At 52.8% G+C, this 18,854-nt stretch overlaps 1 protein-coding gene across 16 annotated transcripts in view; it reads right to left on the bottom strand.

Annotated features, from left to right (window-relative positions):
- Positions 1-18,854, bottom strand: part of MAST2 (microtubule associated serine/threonine kinase 2) — a 161,476-nt gene that overhangs the window by 79,513 nt on the left and 63,109 nt on the right. For all 16 annotated transcript variants that reach the window (XM_020987611.2, XM_020987613.2, XM_020987612.2 and 13 more), the window contains one exon: positions 9,512-9,543. In XM_020987611.2, the coding sequence (XP_020843270.1) occupies positions 9,512-9,543 (32 nt within the window). The remainder of the gene's footprint in view (positions 1-9,511; positions 9,544-18,854) is intronic.

Below are 18,854 nucleotides of genomic sequence, written 5' to 3'. Positions count from 1 at the left end.
AGCAGCCCCTCCTCCCCAACACCCGCCCTCTTACTGGATCCGAAGAGATGGGGCTCCCAGCCTCTCTCGCCTCCGTTTCATGCTGCCGCCGCTGCTGCTGCCTGGGCACCTCCAGCCCTTGTTATAGCAAGCTCAGAGCAGGGATTAGGGCGTGGGGCAGGACCCAGCCAGGGCAGCAACACACGGAGCTCCAAGACACCCTGGGGCTCAATCCAAGGGAATTCACGGGGACGGCCCTCCTGGCTGCCCAATGGAACTAAGAGCCCCTGCCCTGGAGGCTCCAAAAAAAGGAAAGGTAGCCCTGGCTGACACTGATTTGGAAGAGGAGGCACAAACCTGCTGGGAGGGTCCTCCTAACATCACTCACTCTGGCCGGCAGCAGCAGCCCAGGGCCGGGGTCGGTCTGGAAATGCGTCCCCAGCTCCGTGCCACCCGCCACTGTCCACACGTCAGGCGAGCTCCCGTGGGGGGGAGGGAAAGGGGGAGGAGGCCTGGCCCAGGCTGCACATACCAACAGGCAGACTCACACTGGGACAGAAATACAGTTATCACTCACAGAAACCCAAGAGCTGTGAGCAGACCACAGAGCAGCTGCTCCAGGCAGGGGCCAGGGGCACAGGGGACCGAGCGTGCTCATCGGGCCATTTTTGGAAATCAAAGTGCTCAAGAATTTGCTCCTCCCCAGGCAGGGTCCCCCCCACCCCACCCCAGGCCCCTGGCTCCTGTCGGAGGGAGAGAAGAGAGGCAAGGGCTGACCCTGTGGGGGGCCTAGGGCAGCTCCCCAGGGCCAGACTATGACAAAGTGAGGTGGGGAGAAAAACCTCAGCTCTAGCCCATTCACACGTTAGAGAGCACTCATCCTCTGGCAGAACTCGATGATTTAGTGATTTAAAAGCTGTGAGGGCAGAGGTGAACATACGACTTCCATTTTGTAGCTAAGAAAACCGAGGCTCAGAAGCAGATGCCTCGCTCCCCAGCCCCACAGCTCCGTGGCGGGGGCACCATGTCCGCGTGACCTCCTACTGTCCAGGAGTACGCAGGGCACACCAGAAAGGCCACTGGGCCTCGACTGGCCGGGAACCCTTGGCCTACTCCGTGCAAGGAAGTCAAGCAGGCCTGCAACCTCAGACCTTCGGCTGTCTGCGTCCCAGACATGGCGGAGACATCGAGATCAAGGCCAGGTCCCCACTCCTGGAATGCCTGCCGATGCCAACAGGCTCAGTGCTGACCAACGGTCTCTACCAATAAATACAGCAAACATCATCACCTAAAGTTTCTTTCATAGGGTCTGAATTTCAGTCTCCTGAAATCTGGTTGTCAAAGGGTTAATAACCTCCCCTCCCCCCCACCCCAAACATAACCAACCCAAAAATAACCCTGGCTCATGGCCCTGGGCAGGGACCACAATGATCCTAGTGATCACCGCCCCCTGCTCACATTACAGACCCCTTGGCTCCCTCCCGGCCACCTGACCCCAGCAGGGTCACTGGCACCTTTAAATACACACATTGAGAGGAGAGCAGAAGGGAGAGCTGGGCCCACACTGCTGTTCCTCCAGGCTGCACAGTCACACAGACCCATGTTCCCAAGGACCAGGATGCTGGCCTAGCTCACCAATGGGCACACGATGCTGGCCAGAGCCACACGGGTCTTTCTGTACTGAGCAGACAACCTCACGTGACAAACAGAAGCCCAGAGGACTCCTGGTGCCCTTGAGGGGCAGCCCAGAGCAGGCCAGTGGGTAATGTGGCGCTCACAAGCCAAGCCCTTGGGTAGCCAACACTCCCACAGGCTGCAGCTTTGAAATCAGGGCCACCTGGGTGGCCTCGCAGGCCCCGGCCAGCTCCCAGTAGATCCCTCAGAGTTACTGCAAAGTAAGCAGCAGGACCCCAGAGGCTGCTGTGGCCTCTCTGACCCACTGCTGACGGTCAAGGGAAGGTGGCCCAGAGCTCGGGGCAGGGGCTGCCTCCTCCAGCAAGCTCTTCCAGATCCCTCCGAGAGGTCAGTGTTTTCTCGCTCCCAGAATCACTCTGTATAACAGACTTTTGCTTCTTTGCCCACAGACATACAGCCTCTTCCCAACTCCAAAGCACCACATGAGCTCCCTGAGGGTTCCCCCGAACTCAGCACAGCGCCTAGCCCAGAGAAAGAACGCTTCATCGGCTCTGCCCCTTATTCCCTGGATGACTTTGACCAAATCACAATTCCTCATTACAGGATCAGTACACTTGAAATCCTATGACCAGATCAATAATCAATCAATCCCTTTACAACCCCCCAACGGAACTTACAGACTCAAACCTGAGCGCTGGGTTTACATGGCCTGGCACAATCCTGGTAGCCTCTCTCACATCTGAAAACATCTGAATTTTGGTAGACCTGACCCTCAACCAACTTTCCCCAGGGAATATCAGCATGTGGCTTATGTCTAGGTCTTTACAGAAAAGGTAAGGAGCCCTCAGCTCCCAGGCAAGCACTCAGGCTAACAGAAACTCAGAATAGGACAGGCTTTATAAACTCCCACAGAAAACACACAGGAAAGTCCGCTGGCCTGTCCAGCACCTAGCACAGTGCTTTCAACATGGAAGGGACTTAGCAAATTTAACTGAACCACAGGTTTGGGTCGGGAACCAGAAACAGAACCACAGAGTCACCTCAGGTAGCCTAACCCATACCTCCTGGGACAGGGGCTCCTTTCCACTATCTCCAGTGAGTGGTCCTGCCCATCTTTCCATTCCTCTCTCAGACTGCCTCAACTGTTAGAACTTAGCTTTCAAGTCACTTTCTTTGCACCTTCTCCCTGGTTCTAGTTCTGCCTTGTAGGTCGAGCTGGACAAGGCCTGCCCCTCCTCCAACCTCCTCCAAAGGACAGTCCTTCAAACAAGTGACCACGGTTCTTCTAGGCTCTAGCCAAACACCCTCCATGTTCTTCATCTGATCTCCACGTGACCTGCACGCCAGACCTTTCCCCATCCTGGCTGTTTTCCAACACCCTGAGCTGAACACGATGCCTCGGATAAGACTTGACCAGAGCAAAGGCTCTCAGGGATGGGAAGGAGCTCACCAGTCATAAGGCGGCTGGCGGTATGGCCCACGAGGGGCGCTCAGAAGATCATGGCAGCTCCCCCAGAGCTCTCCAACGTGCCTGCAAAGTGAAGCAGACACCCCTAAACCCTGGTGTTCAGAGCCCTCCGGGATCTGGCTTGCAGCTGCGCTCCCAGTCTTCAGTCACATCATTTCCCCTCGAGGAGCTGCGTGTCCCAGCCTGGGTTAACCCAGACTTCTTGGCTCACCCCCTTCTCTTATAACTTCTCCCCACCTGAGCCTTGGCCCGCGGGGCTCCCCCCAACAGCCCCGGGGTGTTTTGCCTTCTTGTGTCATGGCTGTTCATGCCCACACCATTTATCTCCAACGAAGTGGAAGACCCCTGGACAACGGGCCATGAACAGCCCGGAGCCTCCAGAGCACTTTCCACTGGGCCTGACCAGATCCTCACAATCACCTGAGGAAGTGAATGCTATCATTCTTCCCATTTTACAGAAGATGCAACCAAGACTCATAAAAGTTAAGACACTTGCCCAGGGTCATACAGCAAGGAACCAACTGTCTAAGGCAGAATCTGAACTCAGGTCTTGCCATCCCCAAGTCCAGTACTCTCCCACCATACTACACAACAGAGATATCAGTGGTGGCTCAGGGAGGGGCACAGGAGGAGTCATCATCCCACTGTCAAGGAACAGCACCGCCTGGTCCCTCTCAGACGCAGCCCCACCATGCCAGGGCACCCAATAAGCTTCTATGACCTGGCCACGCACATCTTTTTGGGATGGTCTTGCTCTCGCCCCCACATCTCTTCTAAATGTCCGAGTGGTTAAACCTCCTGCCCCGCCATCCTTCCGGCACAACCACTAGGGAAGGCATGCTTGACCCCTAATAAGCCATTTCCCCTGTGTCGCCAGCAGCCCCAGGATCTTTGCTAAGAGGACAGAGCACGGGGTCTGAACCCGCATGCCCCGACTCCCAAGCTCTGTGTCTTCACCACACAAGGACACTTTGCTGTGCTTCTGCCACAGGGGGAGCCTTTAACGATGAGAGGGACAAAGTCCGCAAGAGAGTATAATTAGATTCAAAACTGACTGAATGATCACCTCAAGAGTCATCATTATCTGCCTAAGGGATACCTAACACACTGAATCTTGAGTCCAAGCTCAAAAAAGCCTCAGAGAAATGAAACTTAGTAAAGGTAAACTTGGGTTTCAAAAAATCAACTTCACAAAACTAGGATGGAAAAGACTTAGGTAGAAAACAGTTGTTCTGCAAAAGATCTAGAGGCTGCAGTGGACCACAAGTGGCACCTGCATCAACGATGTGCTATCCCTAGGCTGCTCATTGAGGCAGATGGTCGTGAGTCCGGGAGCTAAGCTATTTCCTGGGCCACGTCAGAGGTAGAACTCTGTGTGCAATCTCTGGGAGCCCCATTTTAGCAGAGACACCCAAGCTAGAGAGTGCCCACGAAATGGAGAACGTAGCTAAGCATGCTGAGCCTCAAAGAAAGAAGACTTAGGAGGACCATGAAGACTGATGGGAAAAGAGCTTTGTTCTACTGGGTCCTAGAAGACAGGCTCTCAAGGTGCAGGGGAGAGTGGCTAAGAAGCAGCTTTTGACTCCACAGAAGAACTGAGAGCTGTCTGAAAATGAGATGGGCTGCTGTGGAAGGTAGTGAGCTCACCATCAACAAAGGGTTACCAGTAAAAGCTGGAGGATTCTGAGGCTCTGCACCCATCACCTACTTAATAGCGCTGTCCTGAGAGAGGCACCTGGTGAACTCTAAGGTGCCGGGGAGGTACAGGGACGAAGGCAAGGATGGTGGCGATGCCAGAGGGAAGGCTTTGGTCTGCACTTCTGCTGGAGTCAGGCTTCTGGCCACCACCAAGGCTGAACACCAAGAGAAAACTCAGGTGGGCCCAAAGTGCGGTTTGATACGGATGAGCATCCGATGAACCTGCTCATTTCTGGGCTGGGCCTGGCCAAGACACCCCACAGACAGGCGGGCACAGAGAGCCAAGGGCTGGAAAAAGCAGCAGCTGCCTCACCTGCGCTGGGGCCCTTCCCCTCTCTCCTCTGCCTGCATGCTGGCCCCAAATGAGGCCAAAACCGTCCAGCCAAGGGGAAGCCTGCCCCAACCACGTGCAGGCCACTCTTTTGCTTTTTTTTTTGGGGGGGGTAGGCAATTAGGATTAAGTGACTTGCCCAGGGTCACACAGCTAGTAAGTGTCAAGTGTTTGGTCTGAGGCCGGATTTGAACTCAGGTCTTCCTGACTTCAGGGCCGGTGCTCTATCCACTGCGCCACCTAGCTGCCCCTTCTTTTGCCTTTTTCTTAGTTAGGTTCCAAAGTACATAAAATTAATTCATGAGTGAATAACCCAAGCACAAGACCTGTGCTAGATGAAGCGACCCCCCAGCAAAGGGAAGTGCAGGCAGGAGGCAAAGGGCCACCAGGCTGGTTTTGCCAGGGGCTTCCAAGAATCTTGAGTCTGCCCAAGCCTGGCCCTAAGAATGAGAAATGAACTAAACAGGAAAGATGGGTGTCCTTGGAATCCCCCTCACTGCCCCAGGCTAGGCAGGAGCAAGGAAACAGAACACAACTGAACACCTTAGAAAACCCTACACTGTCTCAGCTGGAAGAGGACTTGGAGGTGAACGAGTCCATCCAACCAAGATTCCTCATTTTACAGATGAGGAAATTGAGGCCTGTAAAAGACACATCCATCCACAGTCTCACATAGTAGGGAGCAGCACATGCACCATTCAAAGCCAGGACCCCTGAATGCCACCACACAGCACATGATCGTATCTTAAGAAGGAAACTGCCACACTGGGGCAAACAAGACGGCAAGGGGGCCTAGAGCTATGTCAGGTCACTTCAGGACAGACACAAGCCACGACTACAGACTTGTAAGTGTCTAAAGGATCAGAAGCTGGGCAAGGGATCACTTCTCCTCTGCTTAGCCCCACAGGGCAGGACCAGGGCAAAGGGGGAAACTACAGTGAGGTGGATGACATTCAGTTCCTAATAATTAGCTACTGTATTAATTAGTAACTGGTGGTGAGCTCCCCGTCCCTAAAGGCAGAGGCTAGGGATCACTGCCAAGATTGTTGGACTCAAGCCTGGGGAGGATTCAAGAGGGTTCCAGTTCTGTCTTTGTTTCTCATTAGCAGTGTCCTTGGCCTAGTCACTCACCTTCTCTCTAAAATGAGGGGCTTGGCCTAGAGAGCAGAGAAAGCCGCTCTACCTACAACATGCTATGATGCTTCCTGTGCAGCTCTAAACACTCTAGGCATTAGCAGCCAGCCAAGAACTCAACACAGGCCCTTTGACTGTTGCACCATCCCTAATGCCGAGTATGGCCCACTGGGGAAAGGGAAAGGGCCCAGCTAAGCCTTCTGTTGACCTAGGGAAGCCCAAGGCCCAGCAGGGAAAGATGAGAGGAGGCAGGGAGGATGAATCTGGTCACTGCCTCTGGTGACTCAGGGGGTCTCTGTGGCACATCTGACTTCCAACGTTTTGCCCATAGCTCCCCATGCCTGGAACAGACTCTCCCATCTTCAAGGCCCATCTGACCCAAGAAGCCTTTTCCTCAACTGGTCCTCCTTGATCCACTCAGACCACTGGGTCACTCCTCCAGGGCATTTACTGGTTTTTCAAGCATTTGGAAACCTGTGTCATGGAATGAAAGGGGCTCTTAACATCTGGTCTGCAAAGGCTACAGCTCAAATCCTTGGTTGGGTAACAATGACTCTCCCACAGCTTTAGTTTCCTCAACTGTATAAAGTGGAATCATGGCTGTCTGACTCCCTTTTCAAAGTGGGTGTCAGGAATCTTACACTGAAGAGTGCCCCTGAAGGCCTGGCAGCTGGATATGGCATAGGAGGACCTGGGGACCTGCCTGGGCTTAGACCCAGGCTCCACCATGTGCTGCTGGGTAACCTCGGGCAACTTACAGCCCATCTCTGGGCCTCATTTCCTTCTCTGTTAAATGGGCCACATGGCCTACAAGGTCCCTTGTAGCCCTAAATCTATGATTCATGATGTGGTAAAAATGACCAGCAACTCAGATGGCTTTCGATAAGGACCCTAGGGAAGGCCAGCTCCCCAGGAGCGTGAGGTTCCAGGGCTGATCTGTGCAACCCAATGCCCCGTAGCTGCAATTTGGCGGAGAAACGGCAGATGGCGATGACATGAAGACAGAAGTCTGGCAGATGACCGCAGCTCCAAAGGGAAGAGTGGGTGCCATGAGGGGCAGTCAGCAGGGGCACGGCAGTGAGGACCTCCCTAAAGGCAGGGAGACATCTGACTCTGCCATGCCTTTGGGGATCCTGTTTCAGTTACTATGCTCCCTGGTGAATTAAAACAAAACAAGCCATGGCCTCACGGCTTGGGAGCCAGCGTCTGGAGGGCGCTGAGGTAGGGTCTGGAGGGCGCTGAGCCAGGGTCTGGAGGGCGCTGAGCCAGGGTCTGGAGGGTGCTGAGACAGGGCGCTCGCAGTCCAGGTGTGGATTTAGGAGCCTGCACTGAAGGCCGGCTCAGGCTTCCTTCATCCCCATCACCACCATCCAGTAAACTAAGTTTTCATTGACACAGTTGGTTTTTTTTACATCACCCTAATGTCTCCCAGTGTCTCTCCCTCTCCCCTCAGCCATCCCATACAGAACACAGAATTGTTTAAAGATAAAAAAGAAAAAGGGAAAAAATCAGCACAACCAATTAACAGCGGCTTCCTTAAGTTCAGCTTTAATCTGTGACCTCCGCAATAAACTAGAAACTCCTTTTTTTCGGCATTTAAGGCTTTTCCCAGCCTGGGTCCAGCTTATCTTTCCAGGCCGATGACACATAAATTTTCCTTCACCCAATCTACACTCCAACTCACATACACACACACACACATACACACACATATACACGTGCACATGCACATGCACACCCCTCCATTTCTCACCTTTGCCTGGTGCCCCCCTTCAGGGGTGGTTCTCACATCTGAGGCCACCACCAGCTGCCAGGACTTTCCCCTCCCCTAAAAAAGTTAGGTGATGTTTTTTTCATACAGATTTAGTATTGATTCATCTGTGTACATGCTGCCTCCCCCTCAGAAGGGAAGCTCCATTTGGTCAGGGGCCCCAGCTAGGACTGAAATTCCTGGTTCTCAGCCTTCCCTCAGAGCTAACCATGAAGAGTTTGCTATGGAAGAGCCACGGCGCTCGTTCAGGCCTAGAGCTTGCCCCATTCAGGGCCTCCTCAACACAACAGACACGAGGGGGAAGGTGGGGAGAAGATGCTTAATAAAGGTTTGCTTTGGTGATCTGAAAGAGAAAAGGTGACCACCCCAGAAACACAAACATCCTAGTCTCAAGTGAGAATCGGCCTCCAGAAGCCCCATGCCCTGTGCTGGTGAGCTCCTGGAAGCTAGACGCCCACAGGCCAGAAGCCAATGAGGAGAAATGTCTGCTCCAGAGCAGAGTGGCTTTGGGCGGATGTCCCACGGAGGCAGGAACAAAGCTCCCCTGGCTTTCAAAAATCACTATGAATAACCAACACCAAGAGGTTTCAGAGAACAAGGGAAAAATAACCTTGAATCTGTTTATTTTATATATAATATAATCACTAGCATTTGTATCTGTTTGCAAAGCACTTAACAAACGTTGATACACACACAACTACCCTGTGAGGTAGATTCCATTACTATTCCATGTTACAGATACGAAAACTGAGGCTGAGAAAGTTTCAGTGACTTGCGCAGGGTCATACAGGTGCAGAGTGTTTGAGGCGGAACTCAGGTTTTTCTGGAGCACCCAGCATTCCACCTCCCACACGCACCATGTAGGAATAAGACGCCTCCTCCCAGCCCCAACCCTTCCCAAACACCTGGTGACAGGAGCAGCAGTCAGGCCACAGGCCATGCCCAGAGTCGCACAGGGCCCTGGCCTTGGCCACTGGGAGCTTTCCGGTGCCCCCACACAACTGGAACAGACGCCCCACAACAGCTCCCAAGAACAAGAGCTAGAAAGGAAGACCAAAGAGACTGTCTAGGCCAAGACCCTCATCTGACAGAGGAGGAAACTGAGGTCCAGAGAAGGGAGGGGACCAATGAGACTTCAGTCACACAGGAAGAAAAAGGAGCAGAGCGGAAAGAGAAGCCCATCTCCTGCCGCTCCTGAGCCAGGGCTAACTGCTCTCCTTGGGGCCGCCCAGAGCCTCCAAAGCCAGGCACTCCTGGACCCAAGACACCACCCAGGAGACAGTTGTCAGGGGACGTGGAGGGTGGGCAACATGCAGAAAATTTCCACAAGGCCCAGAGACTTGTAGAAGACCACCAGAAATCTAGGCCACAACTGGCCCGGCTCTCTCTGGGTCCACTGGGTGGGCCAACGGCATCCCAAGACCTGGTGGAAGCCAGACTTACCCCAGCAGCAGGAAGGGAGGGGGAGGGGGGAAACGAAGAAGAAGGTACTCACAAGCTGCCTCTTCTCGGAAGGCTCAGCTCCTTCTAAAAAACAAAAGAAAGGTCCAAGTCAGAGAAGCGTGGCTCATCCAGAGGGTACTGATGGTTAGCATTTAGGTAGTTATTTTAAGGTTTGCAAAATGCTTTACAGATATGATCTCCTTTTCCCATAACAGCCCTGGGAGGGAGGTGCCATTACTGCCATCCCCATTTTACAGGTGAGGAAACTTGAGGTACACAACGAGCACTTAAGTCATCCTGACCATGGCACTGTACTCGCTGCCCTCCCAGCTGCCCACATGTGCATGTCTCAGACGGGCAGCGAAAGGGTGTGGACATGTCTAGTCTGGAGAAAAGAAGACACTGCAGCTGGGCTGGTCACACCTGGGCCCCGAGAGCGAGGGAAGGAAGGGGGCCCACACGGGGGCCGAGGGGCAGAAAAGCTAACTTCAGCCGGCCATCAGGAAGAACGTCGGCAGAGGGAGAGCCCTTCTAGGGTGGGGGGGGTGAGGTGGGCGGCTCCCCTCCTCGGCTGGCTGACCCCTTCTCAAATATACTATGGTGGAAATGCTTTTAGGGCCTGGGCAGAACCCCAGGGGGAGAAACAGAAAGGCCAGCGCCCACAGAGGCAGAATAAACAACCTAAACACTCATTCCCATCCTAGGAAGCCAGGAGGAAAGGGTCAGAAGGCCGCAGAGCTCAGGTTGGCCACCAGGGGGCAGCATCTCCCCAGCCAAGAATCCTGCAGTCTGGGTACCGGAGAAGCTCCAGGCCTGCCCAGGGTCTAGCCAGAGCAGCTTCCTGGGCCACGCTCTGGCCCATCCATCATCCCCAAGCCTGGAATGCTCTTTTACCACCACCTCACACACTCCCTGCTTCCTTCAAGATGCAGCGCCAGCCCTGTGTGAAGCACTTCCTGAGCTGCTGGTACCTGAGTGGATGGAGCACAGTCCCTGGAGTAAGACCTGAGTTCAAATCCTGCCTTAGACACTTACTACCTGGATGACCCTAGGAAATTCACTGAACCATTTCCTCAACTGTCAAATGGAGACCATAATAGCCCCTCTCTCCTAGGCCATCGTGAAGATAAAATGAACTTGGATTTGGAAAGAGCTTTGCAAACCTTAAAGTGCTCTATAAATACTGGCTTATTCTTATTCTTGGGGTAGCTAGGGGGCATCAAAGTGCACAGAGCACCTGGCCTGGAGTCAGGAAGTCTCAAAGCTTCCTGAGTTCAATTCTGGCCTCAGACACTCACTAACTGTGTAACCTTGGGCACGTCACTTAACCCTGTGTGCCTCAGTTTCCTCATCTGGAAAATGAGCTGGAGAAAGAAATGGCAAACTACTCCAGTGTCTCTGCCAAGAAAACCCCAGATGGGGTCACAAAGAGCCAGACGTGACTAAACAACAAAAATTCTTACTATTATTTTCCCCTCACCCATTAGTGCCCAGCCTCCCAAACATCCCTGTATTGAACCACTTTGTTTTTATGTATTTAATAAGGGTTAACCCACAGAAGACCCAGCAGAACAGACAGACCGAGATGGTGGATAAGGAATGCCCCATTTGCCATCTCCAAGAAAGACTGCAATTTCCACCCTTGGGTGGAAAAGGGGGAAGGATGTGGCTGGCAATCATCGCTTCATTCTCCTGTCTAAGAAGAGCCGCACCCAACATCTGCAGTCGAGGGGCGCGACGCTCCCAGGTTCAGAATCAAATCCACTTTTGCTGGTCCTCCAGGCAGGAAGAAGTCTCTCTCCAGACTGGACGGAGCCTGGTTAACCTTGGCAAAGCCAGCTTAGCTTCCCTCCCGCCACAAGCAATCATGGAGAGTGAACCAACACGTTTATCCCAATAGAAATCAGCATGTTGCACATGTCAGCGTGAACAGCAGCATCCACAGAAGGAGCAAGACGGAAGCTTGGCATCACCAAGGCGAGAAGTCCTTTGTGATCTCTGAAGAGGGCGGTGCTAGGCACCCAGGGGCCTGCTGGGGAGGCTCCAGAGCTGCTCTAACTGGGCCGGGCCATTCCAAAGGTCAGGCTCCTTCTGCCTCTCTCTGGAAGGCCCAACCCTCATGCTCAGAGGTCTCTCTACCCATCAGGGGTCCGCTCCTCCTCATGCTTGTGGTGCACAGCACCCAGGATCTGGGCAGATGGGCACAAATCCAGCTAATTATACAAACTGGCCAACTCCCCAGAACTTCCCTCACCCACTCCCCAGGGAACAAGCCTCGGGGGCCTGCTGGGCTCAGCACTGCTGGCATGGCTGGAGCTCAAGGAGAGTAACTGAATCCTCTGGCTGATGACAGGCCAAAATGTCAATTAGCTGCCTCCACTGTCTCCTGGCCAGGCTGCAGGCCTGAGGCACCAGGCCCAAGGCACCAAGGGTCCCATCCCCCTTTATCTCCTTTCTAAATAACTGAAAGAGGGGATAAAGAGTTCCCACTTCTATTGTGTTTAAGGGTCACAAATTACTTCATGAACATTAGTGGGGTACAGTGTCCAGGACGGGATGGAGGGCAGCCCCTGCTCCAATCCCAAACTGCTGTCATTCTGCCTCTTCCTCTGCCTTGCAACTCCAAATGTGCCCCTCCCATCCCTCAGTCCCTCAGTTCTTTCCCAGACCATCTCTGCAGCACTTCGCTGCACCTTCCCCACCTTGACTCCTTGGTGAACCAGTCCAGCTCTATACTGTCCTCTTCCCTTGAGTTCTTTGCTATCTTATTGTATCGCTAATTTTGCCCCACCAACACTCCTCTGGGATCACTCCCACCATCCAGTGCAGAAATTAACAAGCAGGTAGTGATTATATTACCTAACTCACCTGGGCCCTCACCACTGCCCAGCAATCCTTTAACACCTCCCTCATCAACTCCCTCTCCCACAGTCCACAGCAGCTCTTCCACAGTCTTCATTCTTACTCAAACCTCCCAAAGCTCCTCTACTCCCACCTTTTCACCTGAGAACCTAGCTTCCGATTTCACTGAGAACTCCCTCTTCTTACAGCACACAGATGCCTTCTGCTCCTCTCTCCTCCTTCACTCATCTCACACAAAGAGATGGCTTACCGAAGGGGCAGCCCCTCTACATGCATAAGTGATCCCATTCCATCCCTCTTCTCGAGCGCATCACCCCTTCCATCATCCCCACGCAGTGACCGATCTTCCATCTCTCCCTGTCTGTTGGCTCTTCCCCTACTGCCTACAAGCATGCTCATGTCTCTCCCATCCTCAAAAATCCTTTCCTCCATCCATGCATCCAAGCCATCATCCCACATCTCTGCTGCCTGAGCCTAAACCAGCTGCTGAGAAGGCCATCCACAGATGATGGCTCTGCTTCCTTTCCTCTCAAGATCTTCTTAATTCTTGATAATTTGACTCTCATCATTTAACAAAGCTGCTCTGTCCAAAGTTACCAAGGATTTCATGATTTCCAAATCCAATGACCTTTCTCAGTCCTCATCCTTCCTGACCTCTCTGTAGCCACTGATACTACTGATCCCCCACTTCTCCGTGACGCTCTCTTCTAAGTGCTGGTGACACAGCTCTCTTGAGGTTCTCCTGAGAAGCCCCCTCAGTCTCCTTTGCTAGATCTTCATCCAGGTCACATATGATAACTGGAGCTTTTCCATGGACATCTAACCTGGGTCCTCCTTTCTTCTCCCTTTATACCATTCTGCTTGCTGATATTTTCAGCTCCCATGGATTCAATTACCATCCCTATGTTGAGGATTTTCAAATATGCTTATTCAGTTCTAATCTCTCTGCTGACCACTAATCTCCCATCTCTGAATGCCCGCTGGAAATCGCAAACTGGGGGTCCCATAAATAACTCAAGCTCATCATGTCCAAAACCTCACTTGTGATCGTTTTCCCCTGAAGTTCCCCTCCTCCTAAAATCACTATTATTATTATTACAATACCTGTCCCTCTCTTCTCTGATACTACCACCCTGGCGCAGGTCCTCATCACCTCACTTAACAGCCGCTGGGGCCTGGGGCAGGGGGGTCCTGCTTCAGGTCTCTCCCCACTCCAGGCTCTCTTCTACATAGGTTGCCAAAGTGGTAATACTGCCCCCTGGAACAAACCAGGGGGCAGTATTTTTATGAAATGACACAAATTTCAAAAACAAAAAACGTTAAAGGGTTAAAGAAAATAGATTTTCAGGGGGCACTGAGTAATTTTCTTTAAAAGGGGGCAATAGGCCAAATAAGTTTGGGAACCCCTGCTTCTATCTACGCAGCTGCCAAAGTGATTTTCCTAAATCACAGAACCAGCCATGTCTCCCCTCCTCTTCTCTCTCTCCCCCCCCCGCCCCCTTTCCAACAGCTCCAGGATCAAATATAAAATCCTCTTCATAACCTGCTCCCATCTTTCCAGTCTTCACACATCTCACCCCCCACGCATACACTCTGCGATTCAGTGACACTCTTCAGACAAGACACTTCAGACCTCTGACTCCTGGACTTTTCACTGGTTTTCCTCCATGCCTGAGCCCCCCTTACACTTCTACCTCCTGACTTCCCACAAGTCCCCCATAACTCTGGTGCCTTCACAGTTGTTGTGGGCTGCCTCCTTTAGTGGACAGCAAGCTCTCTGAATGCAGGGACTGGTCTCTGCCTCTTTGTGTCCCAGGCACTTAGCACAGTGCCTGACACCCGGCATCCAGAATGACCCCTTTCATTACAAGGAGTTGTCTGCTTCCTGTCTCCTAACTCTCAGAGTTAACTAGAGCTCTGTTCCCATTTCCTTGGCACAGTAAGGAGCTTCTCCAGGCACCTCGGATGCTCCAAGTCTGTGGTTCTGTGAAACCTGGCACCCAGAACTGCACAGGCCTGGCAGATCTGTTGCTCTGGTCCCAGCTGAAAATGAGACACCCTGGGTGATGGGTGCTTAGTCAACATACAGAACGTAGCAGCCGCCTGCCCAACCTACCAAGTAAATAGAAGAGATTCCCTATTCATTCTGCATACATTTATTTCTGTGCATGCTGTCTCGCATTAGAAGGGAAGCTCATGAGGGCAAGATCTCTTCACTTCTGCTCCTGTGTCTCCAGGACCCAGCACAGGACCAGGCACACAGCAGGTCTTGAAGAGATGTGTATATGGAAGGCACAAGGGGCAGCTCTGGTGAATTCTCAGAGGGAAGAGAGAACTGGACCAGATCCCTAAACCTCCCAGGATACAGCCCCGGGCTAAAAGCTGGAGACATAAAGGGGGGAGCAAAGGTCGACCAGCCTGAGAAGTCTGTACCAGTACCCCGTATCCTTAAATTACTCCTGCCTGATGGCTGAGATATATTGATTTCCTACCTTCACTGACAAGAGGAGAGAAGAGTCCAGCAGGTACGTTGGCCCTACTCAGCCAAGCTTTCCCTGGCCCAGCACCTGATTAGACGCCCCCTGCAAAGTCCCAGCAACCTCCACCACAGCCGGCCTCCCCTGCTTCCTCCTGCTCCACATTCCCACTCATCTCAGATTCCCTGTCACCTGCAGGAGGCAATCCCCAGGTGGCCGGGGTCAGACCAACCTCCTTACCCTATATGAAGGTACCCAGAGCCACCCTGCCCCCAACCCTGCACAACCTGTTTCCAAACCTCCTGAGGTTTCAGCCCGTAGGAAGCAGAAACAGACCCCAGAAGGAGGTGTGCAGAGAGGAGGCCGGGGAAGACACAGTGACACACCTTCTGGCCCCTGGACCACAGGTTCTCAGCTGGAGGGCAAGACAGCCTGTCAGCGCGTTCCCTGCCCTCCTCACTGCTACACACCTGGGGCAGAGCATCAAAAAGACCCCTCCCCGGGCATTTAGTACATTCCTACTGTGTGCAACGCATGGTGCAAGAGGATGGGAAAAGAGACAAAAGTGAACCCGCCCTGCCCTCGAGGGGCTTACATTCTATTGGGGGGAAACAAATGGTATTTAGACCAAGGGAGACAATAATACAGACAAGGCCGAAGACAAGACATCTGGGGGGGAGAGGGGAGAGGCCTTCTGGGGGCAGCCTCCAGCTGGGCTCTGCACATTGTTGTAGCTAGTGAGAGTAACTGCCTGCTGACACCACATGGCCGCCATCCAGGGTTGTTGTCTTGGCTCAGACATCCAAGGATGCTACCATGGTATCTGGGTGGGCTCCAGAAAATGCTGTGGAATCTCCTAACAGACCTACATGTAGAACACAGCACAGGCCAAAGTTGTCCCAGTGCCTCCCAGGAGCCCATCTACACATCCCACGGGATGACCCGACACAGGTGGTCTGTCTCCACTGGTAGGGGCTCATTCCACCAGAAAAGGCCATTAGAGAAGTTTCCCTGACGAATCATGTTTTTCATCATTAAACTGCTTTTGAAAGTTTAAAATGCTGACCCACAGGCTGGCTGGCTTGGGTCTGACACCACTGGGGTTCTTGGTTGGGGACCAGCCACCAGCTGAGACTACCCCAAAGCCATGGTCTTCTCCAAGACCTAATCACTACCATCAACTGCCTGAAGGAAGAAGGGAAAGCTGAGGAGAGAGAACACGATAGCAGGGGGCCAGAACCTGAAGGGAACAAGGTCAGTGAGCTCTGACCTGCCCAAGAGGCAAACTTGGGAAGGGCAGGGGACTTGTGGAGTTACTTTAGGCTGGCTCCTGGAAAAAGCTTTCTGTCCCAAAGTGGAATGTCAGGAAGGGGCTTGCCACAGGAGGCTCTGGCTTGTTTCTCTGAAAGTCTCCAAGCAAAGGCCCTTGGTGTCCTCCAGGGCTCCATCCCGGGCCCCTTCTCCTCTCCCTCTATACCACTGCACTTGCTGATCTCATCAGCCCCCATGGGTTCAGTGACCAGCTCCGTGCTGAGGATTTGCAGTTCTAACCTCTCTGCTGACCTGGAATCTCCTACCTCCAACCACTTTTTAGACATCTTTACCTTTCTAGTCCCATAAACAGCTCAAATTCACTATGTCCCCCCCCAAACCTTCCTCTCTTCTTAACTTGCTATTACTGTCGATGGCCCCCACAGCTCACAACCTAGGTGTCACCCTGGCCTCCTCACTCTCTCTCACCCCTCAAATCCAATCTACTGCCAAGGCCTGTCGATTCCAGCTCTGCAGCACTTCTCCTCTGACACTGCTGCCCCGCTCCTGCAGACCGTCATCACCCCCCACCTGGACTACGGAAGCTGGGGGAACTGGGGGGGGGGGCTGCCTGCCTTGAATCTCTCCACACTGTCATCTATCCTCCACTCAGATGTCAAACTGATCTTCCCAAACTAAACTCTCCTGGGTTCCCTATCACCTCCAGGATCAAACATGAAATCCAAATATGAAAGCCCTCATCTACTTTCGCAGGCTTCTCATACCTTGCACCCTTCCTTCCCCACACCCACATATTCCAGGATCCAGTGACCTGGCCTCCTGGCTGTTCCTGGCACAAGACCCTTCACTTCCCAGTTCCAGGCATTCTCTCTGGCCATGCCCCAAGTCTGGAATGCCCTGCCTCCTCATCTCCCCCTCTGGGCTTCTTTTAGGTCCCAGCTAAAATCCCACCTTCTCAAGGAAGCCTTTCCCGATTCCCCCTTAACGCTAGGGCCCACTGTCTCTTGATTATTTCCAGTTTATCCTGTCTAGCTTATCTGTACATATTTGTTTGCATGTTGTCTCCCCCATCAGACTGTGAGCTCCTGGGGCGGGGCACAGAGCAGGGTAGAAGGGGGGAGGGACTGTCTCTTGCCCTTCTTTTGATCTGCAGCTCTTAGCACACACTAATGTCAAACACCAGTGTTTAGTGACTTCATGATTGAGACAGCTGTCTGCTGGGGATGCTACCGAGAGGCTTCCTGCACAGGTGTGGACCAGCCTAGATGTCTGAGGCTCCTTCCTTCCAGCTCTGACCTCCTGGGGGTCTGTCTAGTTCTATCCGATGCCTCATCATGATGCAGAATGATGTTGAGGTCTGCAAGACTGTCCTAGAAGAAGGCCAGCTCTATCCGGCAGGCCTTAGCGAACTGGACAAAGCTAGAGTACAAACTGCGCAGCTACTCAAGCACCAGTCAGACTTCGTTGCACTCAATCAACAAATCCCATCCAGTGCCTCCTCTGCGCAATGTCCCCATCCTGCAGGAGCTGCTATTATAACTCTGCAGGGGGTCACCACCGGTGTGGGGGAGGGAGGGGGACACAAGCCACAGGGGATGTATTTTTCATCAGCTGCTGAGGGGTCGCCACCTACAAGTGGTGAAGGGACCCCTCCTCCTTCCCCTGCCCTGGCAGACTCCCATCCCCACTGAGACCTTCTTTGAATATTCCCAATAGTCCAAGTGAAGCTTTGCCAATGAAAGGCACATTAAATTTAAACAAGGGAGATGGGAAACAAGTATTTGGGAGCTGACATTTAAAATCTCCTGTTTCTATTACAAAACAAAAACAGCAAAATGATAAATGGAAAAAACTTTTTAAAGCACACACCCAACTCCAAGGGCTGGCAGACGGACAACTAGCACTTAGCTGGCTGTCCTGGGAGCGGCCCCCAAGGCGATGGAGCTTCTTGGGGCCTGAGGCCACCGACTGGCCTGGGTGAGGCCCATAGCCTCACCCTGAGACATCAGAAACAGAAGGCCATTTCCCCAGGTGTACTGCTTAGCCTCCATCATGTGTCTAGGTCCTCTGGTTTTCTTTTTTTTTTTCTTTTTCTTTTTTTTTTTTTTTTAGTTTTTAGGCAATTGGGGTTAAGTGACTTGCCCCGGGGTCACACAGCTAGTAAGTGTCAAGTGTTTGGTCTGAGGTTGGATTTGAACTCAGGTCCTCCTGACTTCAGGGCCGGTGCTCTATCCACTGTGCCACCTAGCGGCCCTCTGGTTTTCTCTTAATGATTTAAGAGACCCAAGTGCTATGCCACAGTCCTCCCAAAGGAGCGAAAGCTCTTCTCCAGAGACAGGCACTTCATTCTTCACAGACAGACATTTCATTCTTTGTCTTTCTCCACTTTAAAACCTCATTCCTGAACAAAAGAAGCCAGAACCCCAGGAAGGCCGATTTCACTGTGGGCCCACCAAAGATGCTCCTAGGCAGTGGCTAGTGCTTCCCACAAAGTTTTCTACCGTAACCAGAGTCCTCTCCACAAGGCTCATTAGCAGCTTTGAGGCTGTTAAGCTTAGGGAACTTCTGGTGCTCTTGCCGGGCAAGAAAAGTGCCAGCTATTTCCTTCCTTCTATGGACTCTGGACCCTCCAGCTGCACCATTCCCAATGCCCCCCCTCCTCGGCTGGGTCCCAAAGGGACATCTCCCTTCCAGCATCAAGGCCCCTTTCCCTTTCTGGGAACAAGACAACTTCAAATTCCTCAGGCCCCTTCTCTAAATGTATCAAGTGGCCAGTATCTCTCA

The sequence above is a fragment of the Phascolarctos cinereus genome, unplaced genomic scaffold, assembly GCF_003287225.1.
Source record: "Phascolarctos cinereus isolate Bilbo 61053 unplaced genomic scaffold, phaCin_HiC Scaffold_5;HRSCAF=322, whole genome shotgun sequence".
Classification (NCBI taxonomy): domain Eukaryota; kingdom Metazoa; phylum Chordata; class Mammalia; order Diprotodontia; family Phascolarctidae; genus Phascolarctos; species Phascolarctos cinereus.
This window is presented reverse-complemented; position numbering and strand designations above follow the sequence as displayed.